The sequence below is a fragment of the Oncorhynchus keta genome, chromosome 18, assembly GCF_023373465.1.
Source record: "Oncorhynchus keta strain PuntledgeMale-10-30-2019 chromosome 18, Oket_V2, whole genome shotgun sequence".
Classification (NCBI taxonomy): domain Eukaryota; kingdom Metazoa; phylum Chordata; class Actinopteri; order Salmoniformes; family Salmonidae; genus Oncorhynchus; species Oncorhynchus keta.
In genome coordinates, this window is record NC_068438.1 from 9970907 (window position 1) to 9998040 (window position 27134).

Below are 27134 nucleotides of genomic sequence, written 5' to 3' on the forward strand. Positions count from 1 at the left end.
TAACTGTAAATTTGTATCGTTTATTTCACTTTTGTTTATTATCTAGTTCACTTGCTTTGGCAATGTAAACATATGTTTCCCGTGACGAGAGAGAGAGAGAGAGAGAGAGAGAGAGAGAGAGAGAGAGAGAGAGAGAGAGAGAGTGCTGATTGAACGTCCTGCTGTTAGAAGTTCCCTTGGTGAGGGAGTGACACAAATACACTAGGAGGAGAAGGAATGGATGGGGGGATACCTTCAACTGAAATGTGCCTTCCGCATTTAACCCAGCCCGTCTGAATCAGAGAGGTGCGGGGAGATGTGGAAAGGGGAAAGGCAACATGAACACATATGATTCCTTTCAACAGAGTGCTGGGAGGGCTCTGTTCACAAACACAAACAAACCCAGCAGAGCCACAGAACAGCAACACAATTAGACCCAACTAAATCATGAGAAAACAAAAAGATAATTACTTCACACATTGGAAAGAATCAACAACAAAAAAACAGAGCAAACTAGAATGCTATTTGGCCCTAAACAGAGAGTACACAGTGGCAGAATACCCGACCCAAACTTAAGGAAAGCTTTGACTATGTACAGACTCAGTGAGCATAGCCTTGCTATTGAAAAGGCCATCGTACGCAGACCTGACTCTCAAGAGAAGACAGGCTATGTGCTCACTGCCCACAAAATGAGGTGGAAACTGAGCTGCACTTCCTAAACTGCCAAATGTATGACCATATTAGAGATACATTTTTCCCTCTGGTTACACAGATCCACGAAGAATTTGAAAACAATCCCGATTTTGATAAACTTCCATATCTATTGGGTGAAATACTACAGTGTGCCATCACAGCAGCAAGACTTGTGACCTGTTGTCACAAGAGAAGGGTAACCAGTGAAGAACAAACATACAAACCATATTTATGTTTATTTATTTTCCCTTTTGTACTTTAACTTTAGTACATAATATGACATTTGAAATGTCTTTATTCTTTAGGAACTTTTTTGTGAGTTTAATGTTTTCTCTGTCAATTATTTATTGTTTATTTAACTTTTGTTTATTATCTATTTCACTTGCTATGGCAATGTAAACATGTGTTTCCCAGGCCAAGAAAGCCCTTAAATTCAATTGAACTAATGAGGAAATCTAGCCTGCCTCTCTCTCTCTCTCTCTCTCTCTCTCTCTCTCTCTCTCTCTCTCTCTCTCTCTCTCTCTCCCTCCCTCCCTCCCCTCCCTCCCTCCCTCCCTCCCACTGTATCCCTGCTCCCTCCCCCTGACCAGTAGAGAAGAAGGAGATTAACCTGAGTGAGTGTGTGAGAGAGAGGAGTGTTTTAAAGCAGTGTGCCGGGCAGAGCAGAGCAGACACTCATAGCTGTCCAGCGCTGAGGGGGAATACTATACCGGAGCTCCAGAGGTGAACTTAGGTATGGGTTCCTACTATCTCTCTCTGTCTCTCTCTTTCTGTCTCTCTCTCTGACACACACACACACACACACACACACACACACACACACACACACACACACACACACACACACACACACACACACACACACACACACACACACACACACACACACACACACACACACACACACACACACACACACTGTACACTCGCTGAAACTAAGTTACAATTACCTCACTGGTTTAATTCACAACAGCCTTGTCACATGCCTGGCTTCAACACAGATTGTCATTTTACTTATCTACTGATTCACTTCACTTATTTTAGAGTCTGTCATGTTTGCTTTTCGATAGACCTCAGTACTGTCATTCGGAGCAGGCTTGTAAAAGTGTGCTTTCACTCTGCAGGATAGAGGACACCCTGAGGGATTTCCTGGGACAGATGGGATCTGAAAGGTTCGGCTGCAGCTGACAAGACTGACTTCTCCCAAATCTCCATTCAAAGTGGATGTGTCTGAGACACTCAGACAGGAGGAGTAGTGTGGAAGGAGCAGCCCCAGACAGAGCAGAGAAGACCCAGTGAGAGCAGAGAAGACCCAGTGAGAGCAGAGAAGACCCAGTGAGAGCAGAGAAGACCCAGTGAGGAACACAGGGACTGGAGGCAGTGGAGCAGAGATGGACACAGGTCCTCTGACAGCCGAGGGAGAGGGCTCCTCTCCGAAGGGCGAGACGGTGTGCGCTGCGCTCGCCCGCTACGAGGCCACACTGAGAGATGCCGTGTGTGAGATCCATGTGGACATGAGCGCCTTCAAGCAGGGTGTGGAGCGTCGTCTGGAGGAGGCGACAGCCCACCCCAGCGAGGGCCCCCTAGGCCGGGCTGTGGCGCAGCTGCAGCAGGAGAACCGGCAGCTCCGGAGCCAGTTGGAGGCCCTTACCCGACAGGTAGAGCTCCTCACTGGGACAGTGTGCGACAGAGGCGCCCTGATGACTAACAACAACAACCACCACCACCAGCACCAGCTAGCATCCATCCAGGCCCAGACACACAGCAGCAGCCAGGAAAGGGCGAGCCCCCGGTCCCCCTCCACCTCCCCTACCAGCCCTGCTGGTGGCCCCAGCATGGGAGCCCTGACCGGGTCAGCCTCGGGCTCAGCCTCCAGCCCCACTGCCGCCCGCTTCTCCAGCCGAGCTACCTTCGCTGTGTCCAGCAAGACTAACGTGAGTAGCCTTATACAGTGGGGAGACGGGGTTGGGGTCATGGCGAACATAGATACATTAGAGCAGTAGACTATGTCATGAACCTCCAAAACTCTAGAAGGGGGTGAGAATGGCAGCCATCTTGGTCAGGGATAAATTAAAGTGTTTTATTTGAATCTGTGGTGGTGACTGTATGTGGATCTGAGAGACTGTCAAGATTGTGCAATGATTCATCCAGAGTGTGTCTGAACTAAATCATGATATGGGGGTTGAATAGACTTTCTTGAATATGTCACAGGGATGATGTCAGAGCTTTCACAGTGGTGGGGAAACTCAGGTCATATTCAACTTAATATTTAGACACGTGAGCAGAGTAGATACCAGATGAAAGCAATCAGGATCATTTCCTATCGCTGAACATTTTTGGGAGAAGTAATTGCTTATTTTAATGTCCGTCCAGCCTCTGCAGTCTGAGAAAGAAGCTGTTCTCCTGGCATTGGACCACTCTTTCCTGAGTGTGATAGATCATGGGAAGAGTCTCTCTTTCTTTCTCTCTCTCTCCCTTTTTCTCTCTCTCTCTTTCTTTCTCTCTCTCCCTTTTTCTCTCTTTGCGGTGAATGGTTCTTTTGCACTCATATACTGCTATCCAGTGCTGGAAAAAGTACTCAATTGTCATGCTTGAGTAAAAGTGAAGATACCTTAATAGAAACTTACTCAAGTAAGTAAGTGAAATTGACCCAGTAAAATCCTACTTGTCTAAAAGTATTTGGTTTTAAATACACTTAAGTAAAAGTATAAATAATTGAAAATGTCTTAAGTGTTGTCTTATTTTTTACATTTACGGATAGCTATGGGGCACGCTCCAACACTCAGACATCAATTACAAACGAAGCGTTTGTGTTTAGTGAGTCCCGCCATATCAGAGCCAGTAGGCACGACCAGGTTCTCTTGATATCTGTGTGAATTAGACAATTTTCCTGACCTGCTAAGCATTCAAAATGTAACAAGTACTTTTGGGTGGCAGGGAAAATGTAAGGAGTAGAAAGTACATTATTTTCTTCAGGGATGTAAGTGAAGTAAATGTAAAAGTGGTAAAAAATGCCTGTAAAATACAGATACCCCCCAAAAACGACTTAAGTAGTACATTCAACTATTTTTACTTAAGCACTTTTACACCACAGCTGCTGTCATGTTGCTGACAACTTGTTGCTCATGAATCTTCTCCCACTATACTCTTTGTTGAGTGGCACCACAGCTTGCGCAACATTTTAGAATGGATTCAATCATGTTCTTCAGGTTTACCAGTAACAAATATAAACACAGTACATTGTTTCTTACTTATCTCTATCCGGACTGTCATTGGGACATTTGACTAACAAGCGAGGGACTGAAAGACAAAAACGCGTGTACTTTGGTACAGCTGATGAGAAGCTAATGCTGTGGTAGTTGGTCAGTTCTAAGGTCCAGTACAGTTTGACACTTGTTGATGAGGTTTGGGTGGGAACTCAGTGATAAGTCTGGGAAAGTTCTCATCTCAGTTCTTGGTGTATTGTAAACCACAGTACTGTCTGTTTGAAAAGACCAGAGGTTTGTCTTGACTGTATCCCAACACAAGGCCATATGGCTACTCTGCATTGGAAACTACACCGGTTACTTTCATCTTTCATAAGGTCTATAATTCAGATTTTCACTTTATTTGATTCTCAGTCTTTCCTCTCAGCACTGAGATCCTTTGCTGTGTATTTGGTTGTAAACTCACAGCTGTTTTCTGTAGCAAAACTGACCCTTGATAGTCTGGCACGGATGTTGACTGTTAACTGTGACTGCTCACACACAGCCATAGACGCAACAAACGCACACACACACACACACACACACACACACACACACACACACACACACACACACACACACACACACACACACACACACACACACACACACACACACACACACACACACACACAAACCCAAAAACATGTATGCAAATGAGTGATGTCATACGCCTCATCTTAACAAAGTATGTTGTAAAGCATCTGAGGATTCTTATCTGATGTAAATATGTCGGTTAGTATGAAACAGAAGTCCTTTGTTTCTCATAATACATTGCTGGAGATCCCCTTTTCGTGGCCAAAACTTTTTTCTCCACATTCTCCAAATTTCCGAACAACCAGACAGAGATTGGATCATAATACTGTAGAAAACTAATGTGAGTTCCTCATCTATTGATCCAACGCAAATCTATTCATTGGTGTGTGTGTGCTTGTGTGTGTAAATCGAATCTAATCCGGGAACTCAACAGGGAAACGCTATCCTATTCAGATTTCCCCTACTGCCACATCTACACCTTTCAGCCTCAATGGCCATGTCTACACTTGACACTTACATCGGACTTCTGCTATCAGAGTACGAAGATCGCATTGAAAAGACAAGTGTAGACGCACAAAGTTCGCTTTGTGGCCTGATTGTGTTCAATCAGGAGGTGGTCAGGGACTGATTGTTTGTGGATGCAATCAGGCTACCGAAAGCGCATACAGTGGACGACGTCATCAGCTCTCTGACCACAAGTCTCCAGAAAAAGTGTGTTTTGGGACTGCAAGGCAACGTTTTTCACTAAACGTTGGATGAAATACATTCCTAGCGTGTGAGGAACGGGTTTGCTGACCTCATAAATGCTAGCTAGCTAGCTTATTTAAAAGGGGAAAACATTGCTTGGCAAGAGTTATGCTAACATGTTAGCAAACGCTCTAGCATTGCTAGATAGCTTGCTGGTTAGTTTCAGAGGTTGGCTGGCTAGTTAGCTTCTGTAGTTGGCTACCGCCATCAAGTTGTTGTCGTTGTGTTATCAGATTTAGCCTGTTCCACCGTTTGCAGAATGCATACTACATTTAAATATAGTGCGGCAAAAGGGAATCCGGACATAGACACATTTAAATGTAGGCCTAGACGTGTTCGGAATTCCATGACCAGAACTCCATGACCAGAACTCCATGACCAGAACTCAATTACCAGAACTTCATGACCAGAACTCCATGACCAGAACTCAATTACCAGAACTTCATGACCAGAACTCCATGACCAGAACTTCATGACCAGAACTCCATGACCAGAACTCAATTACCAGAACTTCATGACCAGAACTTCATGACCAGAACTCCATGACCAGAACTTCATGACCAGAACTCCATGATCAGAACTCCATGACCAGAACTCCATGACCAGAACTTCAAGACCAGAACTCCATGACCAGAACTCAATTACCAGAACTTCATGACCAGAACTTCATGACCAGAACTCCATGACCAGAACTTCATGACCAGAACTCCATGATCAGAACTCCATGACCAGAACTCCATGACCAGAACTCCATGACCAGAACTTCATGACCAGAACTCCATGACCAGAACTCCATGACCAGAATACAAAATCTACATGAACTGTCAAGTCGAGACACAGCCAACGAGAAATAGAGAGAGACTGTACAGAGACTGTATGCTGACCTCATAAAGTCAGATGGGGCTGTTTCAGCAGGTCTGAGGGAGGTAGCTGATTATGCTGGGGACCTCCAGGCACATCTGAAGATGGTTTTGCAGCCCTGGAGTTAAGCGTCACCGTACTGAAAGAGCACAGCCAATTGGGATGTGTGCGGGCCTGCCCTGGGTCTGCACTTTCACTATAGGGTTGCTTACAGTACATCTCCACCTGTGCTCGACTGTGCCTGGGACACCTGACACTCTGATGCAGATATGAGTCTCTCTCTCTCTTTCTCTCTCTTTCTCTCTCTCTTTCTCTCTCTCTCTCTCTCTCTCTCTCTCTCTCTCTCTCTCTCTCTCTCTCTCTCTCTCTCATGTGCAGAGCCTCTATAGAGCCCTCTGGTCCTAACTGGGCCCTGTTTTTATTGAGTCTTACTTGGCTGAGCACAGTTCATCACAAGTTCCCCTCAGTCCCTTCTAGCACACACCAGCTCTCCCAGAGCCTGAGGAGGACAGGCAGTGGGTTTCACTGGGCTTTTTGATACTCAAATCAAATGTATTTATAGAGCCCTTCTTACATCAGCTGATATCTCAAAGTGCTGTACAGAAACCCAGCCTAAAACCCCAAACAGCAAGCAATGCAGGTGTAGAAGCACGGTGGCTAGGAAAAACTCCCTTGACAGGAATCCTCCTCCTCCTCCCCCATCCTACACCTCCTCCTCCTCCCCCCTCCTTCTCTTCCTCCTCCTCCTCTTCCTCCAACCTCCTCCTCCCTACTTTTCCCTATTCCTCCCCCTCCTTTCCTTCTCCTCTTCCTCCTCCGTCCTCCTTCTCATCCTCCACGGCCACCTACGTCAGTCAGTCTGTCCGGTCTCTGCCGAGGAGTCACACAATGCTGCCTGTTGCCAATTACTCCAACATAGCTGTGGTCTCAAAGGACTATTGTGTCGACATTCTACCTCATTTGAAGTACATTGACTGAGGAGGGGATTAGAGGAGAGGGTCACACAAGACCCAGCCATCCCCAGACTCCACACGCCTTCTCTGGGCTTCAGGAGTGAGTCAGGGCCCCCTCTTCCACTCCCCCATTCCCTCCTCTCACAGACCTCCTCTTCACATCTGTTCCCTTGTAGCATGCGGTAGAATTCACACACAGGCATGCTTTCTCAGACAGACCACACCTGCACGCCTCAAACCTCACATTCGCTGCGTTCCTCAGTGTACTCAAGTTGAAGAGAGAGTGGCTGTGCCCTGCTATAAGACGAACTAGATAGATTCCACCCAGGTCACAATGTTATCTTTGACAGTTAATGTAACACAACTACATAACACAGGACCACAGTGTGAATCCTTAGGTCCCTGCCCTGTCACTGCCCTGGGCTGGGTTGTGTCATGTGGGCTGTGTGTGTGTGTCTTCTCTCAGACTGAGGCATCTCCAGGCCCTGTGAACCGACAGGAGGGGAGGGGTGGGGGGATAAGATGTGTGTGTGTGAGGTGTTATCAGTGGAAACTCCGTCAGAGCACGCTCACACTGTCACTGTGAGCAAACACAGACACACACCTCACACATACAAACACATACTGATATAGAGTACAAGCAGAGAGGACTAAAATCCTATTATCAAGACCCCTAAAATCAGCTGACAGCTGACAACCAATCCTCCCTGTCACTGCCACACGTAAAATCCCTCACACACACACACACACACACAGGACCCCGACTCGCACTGTTAACATTACTTAACCTCTGTCTTCTGCACTGCTGCTCAAACAGGCAATTTACTAACAGACTGCTCGGCTTACGTAGCAGTGCCGTGGGTGCGTGTTCGTCACGGTCTAGTATAGTCTGATGGATAGACTGTATGAGTGGGGGGAAAGTACTCATTCTGCTCCAAGCCAGATTACTATTTGTGATCATTGGCTCGCAGTGTGCACGTACAGTGGTAAGACAAAGTATATGAACCGTTTGGAATGATCTGGATTTCTGGATAAATTGGTTATAAAATGAGATCTGATCTTCATCTAAGTCACAACAACAGACAAACACAGTCTGCTTAAACTAATGACACACAAATTGTCTATATTGAATACATCATTTAAACATTCACAGTGTAGGTTAGGAAAACTATGTGAACCCCTAGGCTAATGACTTCTCCAAAAGCTAATTGGAGTCAGGAGTCAGCTAACCTGGAGTACAATCATTGAGATGAGATTGGAGATGTTGGTTAGAACTGCCCTGCCCTATAAAAAACACTCACAACATTTTTGTTTGCTATTCACAAGAAGCCTAGTCTGATGTGAACCATGCCTCGAATAAAAGAGATCTCAGAAGACCCAATATTAAGAATTGTTGAGTTGCATAAAGCTGTAAACGGTTATAAAAGTATCTCTAAAAGCTTTGACGTTCAACAGTCCACAGTAAGACAAATTGTGTAGAAATGGAGAAAGTTCAGCACTGTTGCTACTCTCCCTAGGATTGGCCGTCCTGCAAAGATGACTGCAAGAGCACAGCACAGAATGTTCAATAGGATTAAGAAGAATCTTAGAGTGTCAGCTAAAGACTGGAATATGCTAACGTCTCTGTTGACGAGTCTATGATACGTAAAACACTAAACAAGAATAGTGTTCATGGGAGGACACCACGGAAGAAGCCACTGCTGTCCAGAAAAAAACATTGCTGCACGTCTGAAGTTCGCAAAAGAGCATCTGGATGTTCCACAGCGCTACTGGCAAAATATTCTGTGGAGAGATGAAACTAAACTACACACAACACTATGTGTGGAGAAAAAAAGGCACAGCACACCAACATCAACACCTCATCCCACTGTAAAGTATGGTGGAGGGAGCATCATGGTTTGGGGCTGCTTTGCTGCTTCAGGGCCTAGACAGCTTGCTATCATCAACGGAAAAATGAATTCCCAAGTTTATCAAGACATTTTGCTGGAGAATGTAACAGGCTGACTACACCGCTTGCTTCGCGTGCGCAAGTGTAGCAAAATAAATGTTGAAATCTATGTTATTCAATTATTGCACGCACAACGCTCGTGCGTGTCAACGAGCGTCTGCGTTGCCAAAGCTTAAAATAGAAGTCAGTTCTATTTGTGCCGCAGATCGCACTGCAAGTCCTGCCTCTCCCATCTCCTCAATGGTTTATAGAAGCAGGTACCCACGTGCCATCTCCTCATTGGTTATACCCACGTGGGTGATTGAAAGACGAACTGTGTTGCCGGTCATCGTTGTAATGTTTATATCCCAGGACAAATTAGCTAGCAACCGCAAGCTAGTGAAATAGAACAAATTAGCTAGCAAGTGCAAGCTACATTGCCATAAATGTTCAATGTTTTTCAACCTGTCCCCAAATTAATGCAATTGGTTCAGAGTTTGTTTTGATATTTTAACCTGCATGTCATGATTGCGTTAAATTGATGCACAATGGCACACGCGCGTAGCCGGTTCGGGTTCCGTGTCAGGCAAACTGTCCAGCAATTGAAGCTCAACAGAAGTTGGGTGATGCAACAGGACAACGACCCAAAACACAGAAGTAAATCAACAACAGAATGGCTTCAACAGAAGAAAAAACGCCTTCTGGAGTGGCCCAGTCAGAGTCCTGACCTCAACCCGATTGAAATGCTGTAGCATGATCCCAAGAGAGCGGTTCACACCAGACATCCCAAGAATATTGCTGAACAGTTTTGTAAAGAGGAATGGTCCAAAATTCCTCCTGACCGTTGTGCAGGTCTGATCCGCAACTACAGACATTTGGTTGAGGTTAATGCTGCCAAAGGAGGGTCAACCAGTTATTAAATCCAAGGGTTCACATACTTTTCCCACCCTGCATTGTGAATGTTTACACGGTGTGTTCAATAAAGACATGAAAACCTATAATTGTTTGTGTGTTATTAGTTTAAGCAGACTGTGTTTGTCTATTGATGTGACTTAGATGAAGATTAGATAAAATTTTATGACCAATTTATGCAGAACTCCAGGTAATTCTAAAGGTTTCACATACTTTTTCTTGCCACATATGCACACAGCAATGGAGGCTGCTGAGGGGAGGACGGCTCATAATAACAGCCGGAACGGTGAGACTGGAATGGCATCAAACAAAATGGAAACCACGTGTTTGACGTATTTGATACCATTCCACCTATTTCGCTCCAGCCATTACCACGAACCCATCCTCCCCAATTAAGGTGCCACCAACCTCCTGTGGCACACACACGCGTAAGTTGTGCAAGCATGCATACACGCACGTACACACAACCCCTCCCTCTCCCCACACACACGCGTGCGCACACACACACACACACACACACACACACACACACACACACACACACACACACACACACACACACACACACACACACACACACACAGTGCAAATGTGAGCTCTCCGTTGTTTTCATCACTCTAGTGGATGGTCCAACACACCTCAGGAGTCAGATCAGCTCCACCTGCTTCTCTGTCCTCCATCCTCATCTATCCCACCAGACAAGCTATTCTCTTCCATGGTGCCCAGAGGAATGCATCTTGACCTCACACTCCTCTCCTGATGCGGATCTTTGGCCCACCACAGGAGGTTGGTGGCAACTTAATTGGGGAGGATGAGCTCGTGGTAATAGCTGGTGTGGAATGAGTGGAATGGTATCAAATACATCAAACGCCTGGTTTCCATGTGTTTGATGCCATTCCATTTACTCCATTCCAGCCATTATTATGAGCCGTCCTCCCCTCACCAGCTTCCACTGTGGCCAACATTGGGTAATCATCTGTTTCTCAGAGATTTAGAGATGTGATCTTGCCCGGCATGGCATCATTGACCCCTTCTTGCCCCCAACACCAGATCTCTCCACTCGGGCCCTTTAAAAGCGAGAAACATGATGGGAGCAACTCAGCAACATCAAACAGCTCCAACTCAGCTTCTTTTCCCTATTAAAATGGTCACATTCTCAGACAATGTCTTGGGAACTTAATTAGAGCGGTGTATGCTTTCTACTTTACGTGCCAGAGTTGGAAGTTCCCATCACAAGTCTTTCAAGAGCACTTGTGTGTGTGAGTGTGAGTGTGTACGTGCGTGCGTGTGTGTCTGTGTGCATTCAAGCCTGTGTGTGTGCGTGCTTGTGTGCGTCTGTGTTTATCCCCATGATAAATACGCTTCACATTTCCAGCACAGCCACAGAGACTCCCCTCCCAAATTCATAGCTTTCCCACAATGGAGCAGGGTCTTTTATTCTCTGTCTGTCTGTGTGTCCCCTGCCTGGGCCAGGCCATCCAGCCATCCAGCCCAGGGATCCAGATTCCTGGCACAAACCCCTCAGCATGGCTATTAATACAGTGGAGCTCAGCCTGAGAGACAGACCCAGGGAGGGAGAGAGAGAGGGAGAGAGAGAGCGAGAGAGATTGAGCGAGAGAGAGCTTGAATGAGAGAGAGCTTGAGCGTGAGAGAGATTAAGCGAGAGAGAGCTTGAACAAGAGAGAGATTGAGCGAGAGAGAGCTTGAGCAAGAGAGAACTTAAGCGAGAGAGAGATTGAACAGGAGAGTGAAAGAGAGAGAGGCCAGGGTCAGGGGTGAAGGGGGATTGAGAGAGGCATGCGAGCCGGGCTTGGCTGGCTGGCCGCTCCCCTCCAAGGCTGCCCCTGGCTCTCCTAATTACTTCCATACAATGCCCTGTATTTCCATCGCCGTGGTTACAGGTTAATAATTCACTGTTTAGTGGACGACCTCACCGCCCTCTACGTTCATCGTTCTAGAGGGCACTGGGCCCTCTACATTTGACATTTTCCAAACAGACAGACAAGAACAGCAAATGTATAGTACGAATTAGGGGGTTGAATTAGACTTGTGCGGTGGTTTGACTCCACGCTTTTCATGCAGCCATACTGTATGGACTAGAGAGGGTAAGCGTCAGATCGGAGCATGTGTCCTATCACCTCTAACTTAACTGATTGAATCATCAGACAGCCGTATCATATCACCAGGTTTTATTGATTTGTTTTGGTGTTGGGAGGCTGGTATACCCATGTCTTCCACAGCTGGTGCCTTGTAACCCGAGAGCAGACTACTAAACCTCTCAGATCTTGGAGATGTCAGAGTTCTTAGGTGCCAACTGCTGTGCTGTCCTGGGGAGTCGGGAGATGGTCCCATCTCCCTTCCCTCACACCCTCCCTCCCCGTCCCCCTACCCCAGAGCAGTTTAAACTTTATTTCTGACCCCCTGACCGTTCCATAGCCAGCAGGAGAGACGGAGAGGGGGACATACAGGACAGGAGAGACGGAGAGGGGGACAGACCAGACAGGAGAGACGGAGAGGGGGACAGACCGGACAGGAGAGACGGAGAGGGGGACATACAGGACAGGAGAGACGGAGAGGGGGACAGACAGGACAGGAGAGACGGAGAGGGGGACAGACAGGACAGGAGAGACAGAGAGGGGGACAGACCGGACAGGAGAGACGGAGAGGGGGACAGACAGGGCAGGAGAGACGGAGAGGGGGACAGACCGGACAGGAGAGACGGAGAGGGGGACAGGCAGGACAGGAGAGACGGAGAGGGGGACAGACAGGACAGGAGAGACAGAGAGGGGGACAGACTGGACAGGAGAGACGGAGAGGGGGACAGACAGGGCAGGAGAGACGGAGAGGGGGACAGACCAGACAGGAGAGACGGAGAGAGGGACAGACCGGACAGGAGAGACAGAGAGGGGGACAGACAGGGCAGGAGAGACGGAGAGGGGGACAGACAGGTCAGGAGAGACGGAGAAGGGGACAGACAGGACGGGAGAGACATAGAGAGGGGGACAGACCGGACAGGAGAGACGGAGAGGGTGACAGACAGGACAGGACAGACAGTGTGTCACAGAAGGCTGCTCAAGTCATCATCCCACTCTCTCACTGCAAATGTAAATAATGCAGAATGTGGTCACATATTCTCAGTGGTACATGGTCTTCCGTGACATCCAGCCGGGAACATAAGGTTGTCTTATCTGTATGTCAGTGACATTTTAGTATATCTATTCTTAACCTTTGACAGCATTTTATGGTCCCTGCCTTGTGACTGAAACCCTGGAAAACCCCAGTAACAGAGGAGTGATCCTGAAGCAGGTGTAGAGGGGGAGTAGAGGAGAAAGGGTATGCGTGCCCAGTGAATTTAATACAAGGGCCTGTGTGTGAGTGCTTGCGCACATGTGTGTGCGTGCTCGGCCAAACAGCCTAGCTCCCACACACCCCCATCAGATAAGACAGGGGCCCCCTGTAGTCAGGTGATGTAAAGAAAGTGTTCAAAGGGCCCCTTCCATTTCTGTAGGACCAAGGCGCCGGCCTGGGTCTCCCTGCTAAATTGTAGGCTTTGTGGGTCTTTTGAGAAACAGGTGTTTTTTTTAATGTGTCTCTCCCTCCGTGAGGATTTCCCTGTTCCTGTGTGCAAATTACAGAGCAAAGACCTTTGTAACTGTGTGTGTGTGTGTGTGTGTGTGTGTGTGTGTGTGTGTGTGTGTGTGTGTGTGTGTGTGTGTGTGTGTGCGTGCGTGCGTGCGTGCGTGCGTGCGTGCGTGCGTGCGTGCGTGCGTGCGTGTGTGTTTTTCACTTGACTTCAGAAGGGGTTGCGGAGTTAGTTAAATATGTGATCATGTATTGTACACGCCTGAATGAGTACTGTACCTTTTAAACACAATATATTTCTATCCCTCTAATTGTCTTATTAAATCATCGTGATGGTACATTGAAAGCATGTGTTTGCATGCTGTTTACCGTAGACTACAATAGCATAGCAGATATTTCCTTCTATTGTGTTTGCTTGTGTGTTTTTTTTTTGTGTGGAAATGGTGACTGAGACAGCGATGTTGTGAAGTGTTCAAAGAATAAAGGATTCGTATGTGATCAGTGGAAAATGGGGAAAAGTTGTACTAGTGAGGCTCGTTGTATGGCAGGGTGGTGTTGTTGTCCATAAGAGCTGTCTATCTCTGTTTCTGTGCCCAACATACTGTCATACCCCCCACTCAACTCCCCAGGCCCAGTGTTCTCTCACAGCATGCCTCCATTGTTTTCACGTTCCATTCCACAACCACTCAATGTTCCAAGAATGTCAAATGTCATCCCGGGAAACAGGCTTGAATATCCTCTCAACTAATCGTCTCAAAATCAACCGCCTCATCTCCAACTCCGTCCCGACTGGACTTCACCTCGCTAACGCGTGTTACATGGCATGTCAGCCTTGTAACACGCTGCACCCCTTCATTGAAACGTCATCGAAAACTGCAAGACTTGCGATATAACAATCCACTTAGATTATCTTGTGCTTGCACATCAACATTTCTATGGCACGTTGCCAGGTAGGAAAAATTCCCACCCATGGCATTTTTGGCCAAGGTCACATGGGACAGCTGTGATAGTTAAACCCATATGAAATAGCCATGTGCCTGGAAGAACCCACTGTCCCACTCTACCACCACAGCCTATATTAGTTTCATTCCTTTGAATGCTGTGTTGGCCCTGATGCTTTGTGTCTGTACTGTGCTGAAGCACATCAGGGAGGAGGGAGGGAGAGAGAGAGAGAGAGAGAGAGAGAGAGAGAGAGAGAGAGAGAGAGAGAGAGAGAGAGAGAGAGAGAGAGAGAGAGAGAGAGAGAGAGAGAGAGAGAGAGAGAGAGAGAGAGAGAGAGAGAGAGACAGAGAGAGAGAGAGAGAGAGAGATGCAGATGTATTGTAGTGTTTAAAGGTGGGGTTACAGTCCTGCTGAGTAGGGCTGAATGGGGAGATTCTAAGGTAGAGATCCTCTCTCAGGTCAGGTGTGCCTCACTAGGGAGAAGAGAGAGTAGAGGCTCCTAGAATGGCTGCATTGGTGTGTGCCCAGCAACACTGCTTCTAAAACAACACAAATATAGAAACTAAACACACAGGACAGGGGGTTTCATCTTTCATTCAGCCCTGCAGGCTAAGACTGAGCCCCCTCTCTCGTGAGTCTGTGTAGCAGACTGAGGGCTTTTCCACATTTTCTACTTAATTTCACGATTTCCTCCTAATATTTTATAGTTCTCCACTGATAATTCGATGACGCACTCTCAGGGTTGGGGGATTTGTTGTTCCAGGAAAGCGGAGAAAGGGGCTTTTGTGTGCTCCTGCCTGTGCGTGTGCGTGCATGGGTGCGAGTGTTGGTGTTGCACTGTGGGGTTTGCCTTGATTCCTGGTCATCCTCTTTAATATAGCATTGTATCTGGGCAGCTCATGACAGCAGATCTGACTGCACACACTGGGTTGAGCTCCACACTGTTTTAACATTGTCTGAAATGCACAAACACAATAGAGATGATGTGAAAGGTGCCTTCCTTCCGTTCTCAATACAGTTTAGCTGCAGAACTATTTCTGAGATCTGAGATCAGATTCAACATAGCCGGTGGTACACTCTACGTTCGATCGTTTATACCCGAAAAGATTTACCTACTTTTATCTTCAGGCCCAGAGCACCACAGTCTCACACACGTGTCTGGTGGCCCATTCAGACAAGAGGAGAAGTGTGACTTAGTACAGAAAGTTTCCATGGCTGGGACACACCAAGACAGGAGGAGCTTTGAGTTTCAGCCAGAGCATCAGGGTTGATTGGGGCTCACGGGCTTCCATGGTTGAGCGGGGGAAATTTGTCTCCCCCTTATCACCTTCTCCCAGTGGGACAGCCAGCTGTTCCCAGCTCTCTGCTCCCATCGGCCCTCCTAATGCTGTAACACACACACACGCACGCACACACACACACACAACCCAGCAGCAGCATTCCTCTCTGCTGAGGTCACCTGGCTCCTCTCTCCCCTACAGCTCAATTACTGACTTTATTTTCACTGGGAGGAATGTACAATTTCTTTGACAATAACTGTATATAATAACTTGTATTGCATGTGTGAGTATGTGTGAGTATGTGTGAGTATGTGTGAGAGAGAGAAAGAGCAAGAAGGAACCAGACAGATACGTGACACATCCTCCACAGACAAATCACACAGCCCTCGGTCACTTCCTGGTTGTCTTCCTGAAAGGCTCCTCTGTGGATTGGCTGGTTAGTCTGGCACACAGTGTACTGAGCCCCAGTCACTTACTAATGAAAGTCATAGATGTGGCGTGGTAGTAACACGGTCAATGAGATAAAAACGGAGAAAATGGATGCCATTAATGGGACGTTGAAACATGTCTGCACTCTGAAATGACTTGATCTGATGATGTCTCAGATAACATGCATATTATGTCATCCGAGAGATATTCATATGTTTAAAGGGCCTGTCTTCAAAAGACTGTTGTTGAAGATATTGTGACACCTGAGCACTGTGGGGTGGGGTGTTCATGTGGTTCTCTCTCTGTTCCCTGTAGAGTATTGAACGTGAGGAGCCGATAGAGGTGGATCCAGACCTTGTATCCCCTGGACTGGAGAATGGACACTCTACTACCCCAGGTAATGCCTGTTCTATTCTCTCCCATCTCAGCTGCAGTAGAAATACAACCATACACACCGTCCATGTACTGTATGAGGGGATTTATTTTCTCAATGCTTGTCCAATCAGAAAACTCGACAGTGTCACATGGAACGAGCTCGCCAGCCAATAACAACGTCCCTCATGAAAGCACGGCCCCTGTTGCCATGCGGATGCCACACCTACCCATCACCGCCACAACCAAAACGGCTGACCCCTCAGTTATGAAATACGAGTCTCCCGCCAGTCCCGTACGCTCTAAGCCCTCGCCTGTATCAGAGCATACTGCCAACAACCAGCCTCAAGCCATCCAAGAATCCCCAATTCAACCAGGTAAGAGGGACCAGACATCAGCTAAAAGCTGTCCAGACCAAATATTTGAACTCTCGACTTTCATATCTTTCTATGGTTCTTCTGCTCCGTAAGCATTAATATCCTTTGATTTGTTGCACTCTTTGTCCTTTTGTTGTTCAGTGTCGTCTATGAAGACATGGACCCCCAGTCTCAGCCGAGGTCTGGGCTCTCCTCGACTGTCAGGTAAGAGGGATCTATCAACTCGGGCCTGTTTCTAGAACTGGAACTAACCAGACTCACACCATGTTTTATTCCCACAGTTTCCTTCTCTGTTCTTTGATTTGTCATTTGCAGAAAAGTCCTTGTCTGCTCCCCCGAAGTCAGTGACTTACTCTGGCCTCATCCAACACAACACAGACGGGTGAGTGAACTATTCTTTACTCATTCCTAGAGAAGTGAGATAGTCCATGCTTTAACCCACATGCCAGAACCCACTTGCCATTTCGAATGGCCTCATTGTGGCCCAAGTTGATGTGTGACACTCCTCCGTTCTCCGACCCGCAGGGTGGAAGATGCGGGCGGGGACCTGCCTTTTGGAAGGGGAGTGGAGCGGAGGCGGGAGCTGGTGAGGTCACAGACGTTGCCGCGCAACCTTGGAGCTCAGGCCCGCCGGTCCATCTTTGAAAGGCTGGATTCTGAAGCCAGCAGGTACCAACCTCTCTCCTCCCACCATCATTTCTCTTTCTATGCCATCCGTCCCTAAACTGATAGGTCCTCTCCTTTTCCCTTATATTATCCCTCCTTTCTTCTGGGTAATTCTTAACTCGCACAGTACTACATAGAGCCATGACTAAATGGAACTCCATTCCACATCAAGTAACTGACGCAAGCGGTCAAATTAGATTGAAAAAACAGATAAAAAGACACATTATGGAACAGCGGGGACTGTGAAGCAACACGAACATAGGCACTATACACATGGATTTTGCACCGTAGATATGTGGTAGTGGAGTAGGGGCCCGAGGGCACACAGTGTGTTGTGAAATCTGTGAATGTATTGGAATGTTTTGAAAATTGTATAAACTGCCTTTATTTTCCTGGACCCCAGGCAGAGTAGCTGCTGCCAAGGCAGGAACTAATGGGGATCCATAATAACTATTAAATACAAATAGAAAACTCATACTTCGGGTTGCATTACAATTCTCTACACTTGCACACTCTCTCATAGTGGATTTAACAATGGTGGAAAACCACCGCCTAACCAAAGGGAGTGTGCTTGTGTACACTTGGGGAGAGACAAGAGCGAATGGGGACACGACTTCTGTCACGTTTGCTGGCTCATCGTGTTGACCCCTGTCCCTGTTCCTCTCAGTAGGCCCAAGCCCATGGACTCCAAGCCCAAGCTGAAGCGTTCTCAGAGCTTTGGTGTGTCCAGTGCCAGCAGCATCAAGCAGATTCTTCTGGAGTGGTGCCGTTCCAAAACCATAGGATACCAGGTGAGACCGTGGTGACAGAACACGGCTACACACCGGAACAGAGTCCTGGGCCGTATTCACAAACCACCTCAGACTAGAGGCTGATCTAGGATCAGGTCCACCCATTATGAATACAGCTCTATAGCAGCCAGGAACAAAGATACTGAATATGGAACTGTCATCTGTTCACCTGAAATGGACCCACTCCACAGGAGCAGTCTGTGTCGTTTTTGCTAGTTCCTGAACAGGGTAGTGAAATGACTCCCCTAGTTTCTCCATGGCTAAAACCATTAGCATGTAGTGGAGCGTTAATGTGCTAATGAGATGCACCTTGCCATGGCTATGCTGCATACTGAACTTAGCGTATTATTGTATTATATTGAATGTTTGTGTGTGCATTTGTGCGTGTGTATGTGTGTGTGTGCATGCGTATATGTGTCTGTGTGTGAGCATGCATATCCTTGTCTGTGCATGCGTGAGTGTTTGAGTTAAGGCTCAGTGCTAGGGCTGTTGGCTTCACTCTGTAGCAGCAGCTGTGCCAGTCTGTCCATGTGGCTCTGGTTAAACAGAGAGCTGTCACGGGCCAAGGCCGGCCCAGCAAGCAGCACCGGCCGCTTCCCGCAGGCTGCTCCTCCTCACACTCAAACTAGAGACTCGCCTGGCGCTCGACAAATATGACAAGCTGGATTTTCCCACTGACACGCTGAGGCTTTTATAGGCTAGTCTAAGGACACCAAAAAAAGTGAAATGACACAGTTCTGAAAGCATGTCCAATTGGAGAGAAAGGAACGCAGGGAGAGGAATTGAGGATAGAGAACCATTCAGCAGACCTCTTCTGTTTCCCCAGTTATGACAGTGGGACCGACAGAGAAACCTGGGAGAGATCATTTCATAAAGTTAGGTATAGGTAGCCAATCATTTTTATAGGTCTTTTTCGTATGTCTGGTCTATTCTTACGTCTCTTTCACAGTGTCTCCGTATCCCCCCCCCGCTAAACACACGTGCAAATACACCACGCACACTCAGAGACATTTACAGTCCAGACACACACACGCGCACGCACACGCAACCACACACTCCTAGCTCTGTCTCTCCGTCCCCAGAACATAGACATCCAGAACTTCTCGTCCAGTTGGAGTGACGGCATGGCCTTCTGTGCCCTGGTCCATTCCTTCTTCCCCACTGAGTTTGACTACAACGTGCTGACGCCTGCCGACCGCAAACACAACTTCGAGCTGGCCTTCGGAACAGCGGAGTAAGTGACTTTTACATTGTAACAAGCGTTATCCATATACATCCTGTATAGTGTTTCTCAGCATTATGCGCTGAGAAATTGCTTAACTTCTCCATGCACTCCTGTCATCTATTCATTATGTAGACTAGAGTAGTATCCGCCTATTCGTTTGCACTTCCAATGTCGCTCTCCTCAAGTTACCTGCGTAAATACACAGAGTCACAGTGTCCCTGGCCACCATACAAATAGAAATAGCATAAATGGCGTTGATACATAAAACGTTGTACCACTGAGATGATCTTACAATGTTCCTGTTGCATCTTGGTGAAGAGTGTCTGTAGCCCACACGTTACGCCAGCGAGGCAGCCGCTGCCAGAGAATACCCTCTCCTCTCCCCGGGTCCCCGCAGTAACCGCCTCTTCCTTTCCCTCTGGTCTGCTTCCATCCTCTCCTCTCACATTCCTCCAGCCTGACCTCACTACTAAGAACACCACTGCTGCAACACAGCCTCCCAAAGTCCTCCTGACACATGGATACATCCAGAGCACAGACAAAATAAAGATCAAAACCGTGTGTGCATCCAACCACATACAGAGATAGTTCTAACACATGAGCTTCTGTACTATGCCACAAATTATAAACTGGGTGGTTCGAGCCCTGAATGCTGATTGGCTGGCAGCCTTGGTATATCAGACCGTGTACCACGGGTATGACAAAACACTTATTCTTACTGCTCTAATTACTTTGGTAAAGAGTTTATAATAGTAATAAGGCACCTCAGGGGTTTGTGGTATATGGCCACTATACCACGGCTAAGGGCTGTGTCCAGGCACTCCGCATTGCGTCGTGTTTAGAACAACCCTTAGCCATGGTATATTGGACGTATACCACACGCCCTCGGGACTTATTTCTTAATTAGTCCACATTGTTCCATGTGATCTATTAGTCTGGTCCTGGGTCTGTTTGTGCTGTCTTTCCAACAACATCGATTGACCATAGATATGAGTTGGGAAAACAGTTCAAACAGATCTGGGATCAGGCTAATGACCTATCAGCCCCCTTAACTAAGGAATGACATAGATAGGCCTAGACTCCTCCTGACTTGTACTGTGCTCTCTGTCTGATCCAGGGAGAAGGCGGGCTGTGACCGGCTCATCGAGGTGGACGATATGATGGTGATGGGGCGCAAGCCTGACCCCATGTGCGTCTTTACCTATGTCCAGTCAATGTACAACCACCTGCGCAAGTTTGAGTGATGAACGATGACCTGGCAGCTACTCGACTACATCACCACCCCACCACCACCATCACTCTCTTGCTTTCAGGGACAGCAGCAATGCACACTGAGAGACTACACTTCCCCCTGCTGGAATGGACAGAGTATTACAAGTATTTCTTCAGTTTGAGAGATGTTTCACTCTGCTATGTTGAGTGCTCACAGCTATTCACAAATAGAAAAGGCTATATTATTCCTGTTTGTGTATGAGTGGCTGGGTTTTTATTCCCTGAAAGTCTGTGTTACATTTCAGAGAGAAGGGAAGGATCTTTCTCCCTTTTTTTGGGGTGACCGACCATTTTTAAGGCTTATATTGGCACAGTTGCTGTTTGAGAGAATGGAAGATTCAACTCTTTGCTGGGGAGAAAAAGTAGTCCCATTGAAGAAGCTGCAAGAGGTTTTGAACAGTAGGCCTATAAGACTGGACAAAGAACTGAGGATCCTGAGGATTGACACAAATCAGTCTAAATAGGATGCTATCATCATTTGGTTCCTTCTAGATATGTATTTGTTCAGGCTTCATTTACTTTATTGTCCCACTGTGGTTTCTCAGACCCGAATGTGTCTACAAAAGGCCTTGCATTGCAGCACAAACTAAAAGCTATTCCAAAGTTAGCTTTTTCATCAGCTGAACAGAGGAACCCAAGTACACTCACTATAACGTTGAATAGTTTGCTATTTAAAGAGCTAGAACTGCAAAGATGAACTGCACATATGCATCAACTCGGTGCAAAGGTAAAACGGTCTATATTCTTACAGTGTTCTTGTTATGGTTGTGATTTTATTTGATTTTCATAGACAAAAAAAAAAGACAAAAATAAATCCTAAATAAATTGTCACTTGTTTCACACACTCCTAAGTTTTTTTTTTTGTCATTATTTTATAGTAGGCCTGTCAGATAATTCATTGACTCGAGTTAACTTTTCGTAATTTTAGTCCACTATTCTTTTTAAATGTGATTAATCGTCTGAAAGCATTGAAAATAAACTAACCTCCCCCTCCCCCAACACCATTCTGCACTAACTAATTTTTATTCAGACATTTGGAACAACACAAATAGATATATATAAAATAAGACTCATAAATATAAAAACGAGGTAAGAAAAAACACAAATAAAAACATATTTAAAAAAAAGACTCATAAATATAAAACGAAGTAACAAAGACAAATAGAAACAGATTTGTTTTGATTTGGCACTCGAGCATCGATACATTACCCATCCCTCAACTATTTTTATATTATTCTGAACGATTTCGCACAAACCAGAAAAAAGGCAACAATATGTCTGACAAGGTTAATTGACCCACAGTTACACACGGTGACATGATATCATTGACGTGATGTGTAAATGAGCGATAGAAAACCGATCGCGCAAATGTCACCATTCCAAATGTTTTGGTGCGGGAGCCCCGTGCCTCCCTGGGCGGCTGCCCATGTCGCCTATACCTAAATCCATCACTGCTTTGGACAAAATCAAGCCCTTCACACTGGGCACAGAAGTCAGAACAACATGTAGTTTTGATTTATATTTGGTTGAGTTGTCAACTAACGTGAATTCAACGTGAATTCAACAAATCATTTCACCATGTCATTAGATTTAGGTTAAAAGTTGGGTGAAAAAAAAAGTGAAATTCCCTTACATTGATTACTTTTTGCAAATCCAATCAGTATTCTACAACATCATCACAGATTTGGGGGGTTGAAATGACTTGGAAACAATGTTGATTCAACCAGGTTTTGCCCAGTGGGTTGTAATACTTCTTGTATTTAAAAAAATCTTACATTTCAGCTCCATTTGAGCAAATTCTGAATTTGTGATTAATTAACCGTGATTAATCGACAAAATCTTAAGAGTTAAATCGACAAAGTCCTGCAATTAACTTGATTGCATTTTTTATTTTTGATATCACTATTTAATATATATTTAATGGTCTTCAGGATTACTTTAGCAATAAATGCACACATTTGAGGACAAAAAAATGATGATTATTTAGCATGATCTCTTCACAAAAAACGGAAAGGGGTAGGGCAGGCCAATATAAATCATTACTAATTGGCTCATTAAAAAAAGAGAAGATAAAGAGTTGGTTCTTGTACAATGTGTATTCCTCGAAACCCTTCCAGCTTCTTTCAGAAATGTAAATTCGGGATCTGTGTACGTTGGCGTATTTAGAGCTTCACTCAGAAATTGAACGGATGTTCAAGGGAATGTAAATCGACCACTCGGCTAATCGATTTCAATACACAGGAAGAGAAAGTGTGAAACCAGCTTTTGAAGTTGTCAGGCTTTTTCCTGCATAAGATAATGGTTAGGCTATAGTTTACTTTTCGTTCATCCTAATCGCCCCGAAAAAAAACATCAAAATATTGTAATGAATAGAGAGAGAGAGTAAGCAAGTACCTTTTTATAGGCCCAACTCAACAAATCAATTTGGGAACAGAGTGTAAAAAAATAAATAGATAAAGCACAATTTGGCACTTAATTTTTAGTAGGCATATGCCAAATGACAGGACAGCAAATGATTGCTGAATAACAAATATCACTCTCGCAGCGAACGTGGTAGGATACAGTAGGCCTATGTAGATTGACTCTGCATGTCCAACAGTCTGCCTGCCCTGCTCTCCAATCTCCACGGGGATCCTCTTTGCAGTCGATTGCCCCGGGACGAGATCTGACAGTCTGACCCAGGGAGTGTCAGACAATAGCGACAGCGGAAACAGCGGGGTTATACACCATTGCCGCTTTCATCTGTTTCTTGCCGCTCACCATCTGCAATTCAGGATTAGAGAGGTGGGCACTGGGCACCACTATAGGCCAATAACACCTGAACGTGCCTAGATTAATTTGGTGCGGACCGTGGGCGGCATGGGATTGAAAGGGGAGTTCCCGCTTTAAGAGGGCACCGCTGCCCAGCGCTGAGCGCATCATTTACGCATCACCAGACCAAGCTGTAGAGGTACATGGAATTATGTCTCTCTTCATCAATCAAGAATTCACTGCACACAGACTGACTGACAATAAATATATGGATTTTACTGCACTTTTTGGAGACCAAGATCAATGTAAAGGTAGGCTAGTGAAGGTTATATTTGTCTATTGTCTTTTATAGTTTCCTTTAGGATTATTTTATTATGACTAGCATATATTAATTTAATTATCAATATTCTGTCTAGATTTTTCCGGACATAAATAGCGCACAAAGAAACAAATAAAACCATAAGGTTATTATATATAGAAAGATATCTATTGATATAAACAGAAATGCAGATGAAAATAGAAGAAAATATATGGTACACTTCGTTTAGTAATTCCTCAATTGTCTTTAATAATTTTCAAACGCTACACCGGTATTTTAGGCTATTTAAATAATAATCTAATATGATTGGCCCAATTGTATTACTTCGATTTTCAATTCTCAAAAATGTTGTTTTTGTTGTTTTTTAGACTTGAGGAATGACAATGGACCTTCATCACCTGAACCTGAGAGAAGCGCGTTTACAGAGGGCCAAAGGAAGCGCAAAAGAACCATATTCAGTCGCGCACAATTGTCTGAGTTGGAACAAGCTTTCGCTCTGACGCCGTACCCAGACATCACTCTCCGTGAACGCTTGGCCGCACAAACACATCTACCTGAAAGCAAGATACAGGTTCGTGTAGTGATACTAACTAAGGTTAGATATTTACACTTTCCGTATACATCTATGCATTGAGGCTACAACAACATATTTATCTGACACCACTTATTGTTCACAGGTGTGGTTCCAAAACAGACGGGCAAGAAGTATCAAGAGTGGAAGACTCACCAAATCTACCAATACAACTTTTGGAAGAGGAGGTGAAAAATGTCTACCTCGCCCAATCGTCCCCTCCCCTGGTCCCTCCTTCACCCCAACCGCAATGGGGGAAATGTTCCGACCAGACCAGATTCAGTGTGATGATGTTCAGCAGTTCTACTCCGATTGGATCCGCCTCTACAGCAACCCTGTGTCTCATCAGCTTACACCCGTCTCCCCAAACCTGGCAGAATCCCTGCTGTGGGAGGAAGACTCTCATCTGGGATCTCTTGCTACTACCACGGCACCCGTTGGAAGCCAAGCACACTCCTCACGGCCATACCGGGATGGGTTCAACCAGCCCTGCGTGGGCACCTCAGGATATAGGAACTTTAAGCCACAGACTTTAGCCGTCTCACAGGCAAGATATGGTCATCAAACCTCAGTGGACCAGGTTGTCCCCTCCCATCCGCAGCAGATGTACTGGGATGTGACTCAAGGAGAGGGTCATCATCCTCAGGTGGGCCCCCAGACCTCCATCGGATACATCTCAGACCTGATCTATAATGCTGCTATTGTCACCAACTTCCTGGAGTTCTAATTTCCTGCCCCTGCTTACCTATTGTATAGCCTGGTGGTCCCAGCTCTGGTTGTGCTGTCTTGCCCAGGTATTGGCAAAACAACACAAACATATTTGGGACCACTAGCCTATACCGCTTGCCCAATACAGTGCCTTCAGAAAGTATTCACACACCTTGACTTTTCCAGATTTTGTTGTGTTAGATCCTGAATTCAAAATTGATTAAATACTTTATTTTCTCACCCATCTATGTGCAATACTCTCTAATGACAAAGTGAAAACATGTTTTTAGACATTTTAGGAATTTTATTGAAAATGAAATACAGAAATATTACATTCACATAAGTATTCACACCCCTGAGTCAATATACTGCATATTAGACTAAAATTTGGCAGTGATTACAGCTGTGAGTCTTTCAGGGTAAATCTCTATGAGTTTTGCACATCTGGATTGTACAATATTTGCACATTATTCTTTTTAACATTCTTCAAACTCTATTAAGATGGTTGTTGATCATTGCTAGACAGCCATTTTCAAGTCATGCCATATATTTTCAAGATGATTTAAGTCAAAACTGTAACTAGGCTACTCTGGAAAATTCAATGTCGTTTTGGTAAGCAACTCCAGTGTACATTTGACCTTCTCCTTCTGAAAGGGTCTGTTGGAAAGCAGACTGAACCAGGTTTTCCTATAGGATTTTGCCTGTGCTTAGCTCTATTCTGTTTCTTTTTATCCTAAAAAACTCCCTTGTCCTTGCCGATGATAAGTATACCCATAACATGATGAAGCCACCATCATGCTTCAAAATATGAAGAGTGGAACTCAGTGATGTGTTGTTGTGTTGGATTTGCCCCAAACATAACGCTTTGTATTCAGGACATAAAGTACATTTCTTTGCTGTATTTTTTGCCGTTTTACTTTAGTGCCTTATTGCAAACAAATGCATCTTTTGGAATATTTGTATTATGTACTGGCTTCCTTCTTTGCACTCTTTTTTTTGTGCTCCCGAGTGGTGCAGCAGTCTGGGGCACTGCGTCTCAGTGCTAGAGGTGTCACTACAGACACCCTGGTTCAAGTCCCGGATGTTGATCCGTCATCAGTTTTCTCCTATCACAGCCATTAAACTCTGTAACTGTTTTAAAGTCACCATTGGCCTCATGGTGAAATCCCTGAGCAGTTTCCTTCCTCTCCGTCAACTGAGTTAGGGAGGATGCCTGTATCTTTGTAGTGACTGAGTCTATTGATACACCATCGAAAGTGTAATTGATAACTTCACCATGCTCAAACAGATATTCAGTGTCTGCTTTTTTCTCTCTCATTTTTTTCATCTACCAATAGGTACCCTTCTTTTCGAGGCATTGGAAAACCTCCCTAGTCTTTGTGAAATTCACTGCTCAACTGAGGGACCTTACAGCTAATTGTATGTGTGGGGTACAGAAATGAGTTAGTCATTCAAAAAATCATTATAAACACTATTATTGCACACAGAGTGAGTCTATGCAACTTATCGTGAATTGTTAAGCATATTTTTACTCCTGAACTTATTTAGGTTTGCCATAACAAAGGGGTTAAATACTTATTGACTCAAGACATTTTAGCTTTTGTACAAATGTCAAAAAAATATAATTACACTTTGACTTTATGGAATATTGTGTGTAGGTCAATGATACATCTCAATTGAATCCATTTTAAATTTAGGCTGTAACACAACAAAATGTGGAGAAGGTCAGGGGGTGTGAATATTTTCGGAAGGCACTGTACTTGTGTTTTGTGACCAATTGTAACATTTTGTTTCTTTTTTTATTTTGTTGTTAAATGTGTGGATCTTGTATCTTTCATTAGCTTGTGAATAATAGTAACATGTATGTTTACTTCATCCAAGGAGTAATACATTGATTTAATTTCACCATGGTAATGATTGATTAGAAGTTTAATATGACATCGTTAACCTTTGTGTGGTGTTCGGGTCTGTGGGACCCATGTTCAGTGTTTACTA

The 27134-nt window shown here is 45.4% G+C and overlaps 2 protein-coding genes across 2 annotated transcripts; both read left to right on the top strand.

The window, feature by feature from the left end:
- Positions 1 to 1250: 1250 nt before the first annotated feature.
- Positions 1251 to 21637, top strand: LOC118397222 (smoothelin-like protein 2). Its single transcript, XM_035791773.2, has 10 exons — positions 1251 to 1405; positions 1797 to 2606; positions 16403 to 16484; positions 16594 to 16836; positions 16978 to 17040; positions 17152 to 17218; positions 17362 to 17505; positions 18170 to 18293; positions 19376 to 19527; positions 20636 to 21637. Exons 2-10 carry the CDS (start codon positions 2064 to 2066, stop codon positions 20760 to 20762), a joined length of 1545 nt encoding a protein of 514 aa, XP_035647666.1. The 5' UTR covers positions 1251 to 1405; positions 1797 to 2063; the 3' UTR covers positions 20763 to 21637.
- On the top strand, positions 21484 to 25368 carry sebox (SEBOX homeobox). Its single transcript, XM_052468751.1, has 3 exons — positions 21484 to 21517; positions 24229 to 24431; positions 24538 to 25368. The coding sequence occupies exons 1-3, from the start codon at positions 21484 to 21486 to the stop codon at positions 25156 to 25158; spliced, it is 858 nt and encodes a 285-aa protein (XP_052324711.1). The 3' UTR covers positions 25159 to 25368.
- Positions 25369 to 27134: the final 1766 nt, after the last annotated feature.

Excerpts from the sequence above, each read along its gene's own strand:
- LOC118397222 (XM_035791773.2), top strand. The coding sequence starts at position 2,064 with ATGGACACAGGTCCTCTGACAGCCGAGGGAGAGGGCTCCTCTCCGAAG. Across the intron at positions 16,485-16,593 it reads TGGACACTCTACTACCCCAG|AAAACTCGACAGTGTCACAT; the intron begins GTAATGCCTGTT and ends TTGTCCAATCAG. Across the intron at positions 16,837-16,977 it reads AGAATCCCCAATTCAACCAG|TGTCGTCTATGAAGACATGG; the intron begins GTAAGAGGGACC and ends TTTGTTGTTCAG.
- sebox (XM_052468751.1), top strand. The coding sequence starts at position 21,484 with ATGAACTGCACATATGCATCAACTCGGTGCAAAG. Across the intron at positions 21,518-24,228 it reads TGCATCAACTCGGTGCAAAG|ACTTGAGGAATGACAATGGA; the intron begins GTAAAACGGTCT and ends GTTGTTTTTTAG. Across the intron at positions 24,432-24,537 it reads TACCTGAAAGCAAGATACAG|GTGTGGTTCCAAAACAGACG; the intron begins GTTCGTGTAGTG and ends TATTGTTCACAG.